Genomic DNA, 1,810 nt, shown 5'->3' with positions numbered 1-1,810 from the left:
GAAATGTGTCACAAGATTTCATGTTAGTGGCTCCCCACTCTGTACATTGTGTTAGCTTCACAGGAGGCAGGCTTCAGTATCTCAAATGAGTTAAATAGATTTTCTTGAGTAGTAGTTTTCTGAATAGCTTCACTGTTGCATTGAAAATGGAAAAGTAATTATTAGAAAACATTATATTGTGGCATTCACCATGTAAAGACATCTCTTTATAATCTGTGTGTAAAAATGTTTAAACACTTTGCCCTGAATCTGTTACTCAGTCACTGTGACCAAGTACATTTTTCTCTCTAAATACAGGCATCATGCAGACTGTCTACAGCATGTTTGCCTCACGGGAGTCAGGCTGCAGTATCTTAAGTGTAACGATGAGCTTAATAGAATTTCTAAACCAGGGGTAAAAAAAGGCATAGATCACAGGATTCAGACAGGAGTTAAAGTAGAACAAACAGATTACAAAGGCAGCAGATGAAGCATTGAGTAAGGTGTCTTGGCCCGATAGTGCAACACAAAAATATGGACAGACACATATTAAAAACACAACAATGACAACACCAAGTGTTCTGGCTGCTTTCAGCTCAGATTTGTTAACAGTTACTTTTGCTGATTGATGGAGAGTGACAGCTGCAATATGAAAACGCATGGCACGAGCCTGAGACACAGCCACCACAAATACTCTCATGTACAGAACTATGATGACAGTGACAGGACCGATAAAGGATAAAAACAGATCTGCAATTCCTGCAATGTAGTTAATGACAACCACACACTCTCCACAGCAGGAATTAAACCTGCCTGGTTGTTCCAGGTTATCCATCAGCAGCAGGCTGTGACAGAAAGCAGAACACATCCAACACAGACAAACACAGACTTGAACTCTTTTTTGTGTGACTTTGGTGGAGTAATGCAGAGGATCACAAATAGCAACATAGCGGTCAACAGATATGAGCACCATGGTTCCTATAGAGGCAGAGGTAATAATATAGTCCAGAGCATAATACAGAATACACATGAGGTCACCGAGGAGCCAGCAACCATCTATGAGCATAATTTGGAAGAACATGAGGAGGCCCACAAAGAAATCTGAGACCGCAAGAGAGAGGAGGAGGAGGTTGGTGGGGGTGTGGATCTTCCTGGAGAAATAAGAGAGCAACATGCTTATCATTATTTGTAGCATCAACTGTCATAACATCAGATAAAAGCCATGACTGAAACATAAAATAATCTTCCCTTTACAGTGTAGGATAATTTTTATATTCCATTACACAAACAATTACTGTCTGTTCAGCTACCAGCTTTTTAAATTAATAAAGTATTTGAATACTTGAAGTGAGAGATGGAGATGATGACCAGCAGGTTGAGAGTCACAGTGAGCACAGAGATAGAGGACAGTAAAACATAAGTGAACATAGATACAGAGTGAGAACGCATGGCCTTCCTGCAGGAGGAGTTGAGGAGCTGTGGAAAGCAAAGTTCAGCTTCATCAAAGGTTTTCATTCTCAGAAAGAGGAGGAGACGAGAAGCTGCTGAGCTCTGTTAGCTTTCAGCCTGAGGCTCTGTAATATAGCCGATTTACCACTCCCCCCCGCTTCGTCTTTCTCTTTGGTAATGACTGTCTTTCAGTAGGCGTGATTAAACTTCTCCCTTGTGTAATTACCTCTATCATCGTTAGGTATCTATCTTTCTCTCTATTTTACACCATTGCCCCTTTTCTCCTTACATCTAAACAATGACAATTTCCATGATGCCCTGCTTTGGAGACCAACAGAACAAGGAGTAATGCTGCTTCTGGATACTATTATGTCATGAACCC

General features: G+C 40.8%; 1 protein-coding gene across 1 annotated transcript; it reads right to left on the bottom strand.

The window, feature by feature from the left end:
• Nucleotides 1-313: 313 nt before the first annotated feature.
• On the bottom strand, nucleotides 314-1,494 carry LOC126393347 (trace amine-associated receptor 13c-like). The gene is made up of 2 exons (XM_050049477.1): nucleotides 1,322-1,494; nucleotides 314-1,130 (listed from the first exon to the last, which is right to left on the bottom strand). The coding sequence occupies exons 1-2, from the start codon at nucleotides 1,492-1,494 to the stop codon at nucleotides 314-316; spliced, it is 990 nt and encodes a 329-aa protein (XP_049905434.1).
• Nucleotides 1,495-1,810: the final 316 nt, after the last annotated feature.

The sequence above is a fragment of the Epinephelus moara genome, chromosome 7 (assembly GCF_006386435.1).
Source record: "Epinephelus moara isolate mb chromosome 7, YSFRI_EMoa_1.0, whole genome shotgun sequence".
Taxonomy (NCBI): domain Eukaryota; kingdom Metazoa; phylum Chordata; class Actinopteri; order Perciformes; family Serranidae; genus Epinephelus; species Epinephelus moara.
This window is presented reverse-complemented; position numbering and strand designations above follow the sequence as displayed.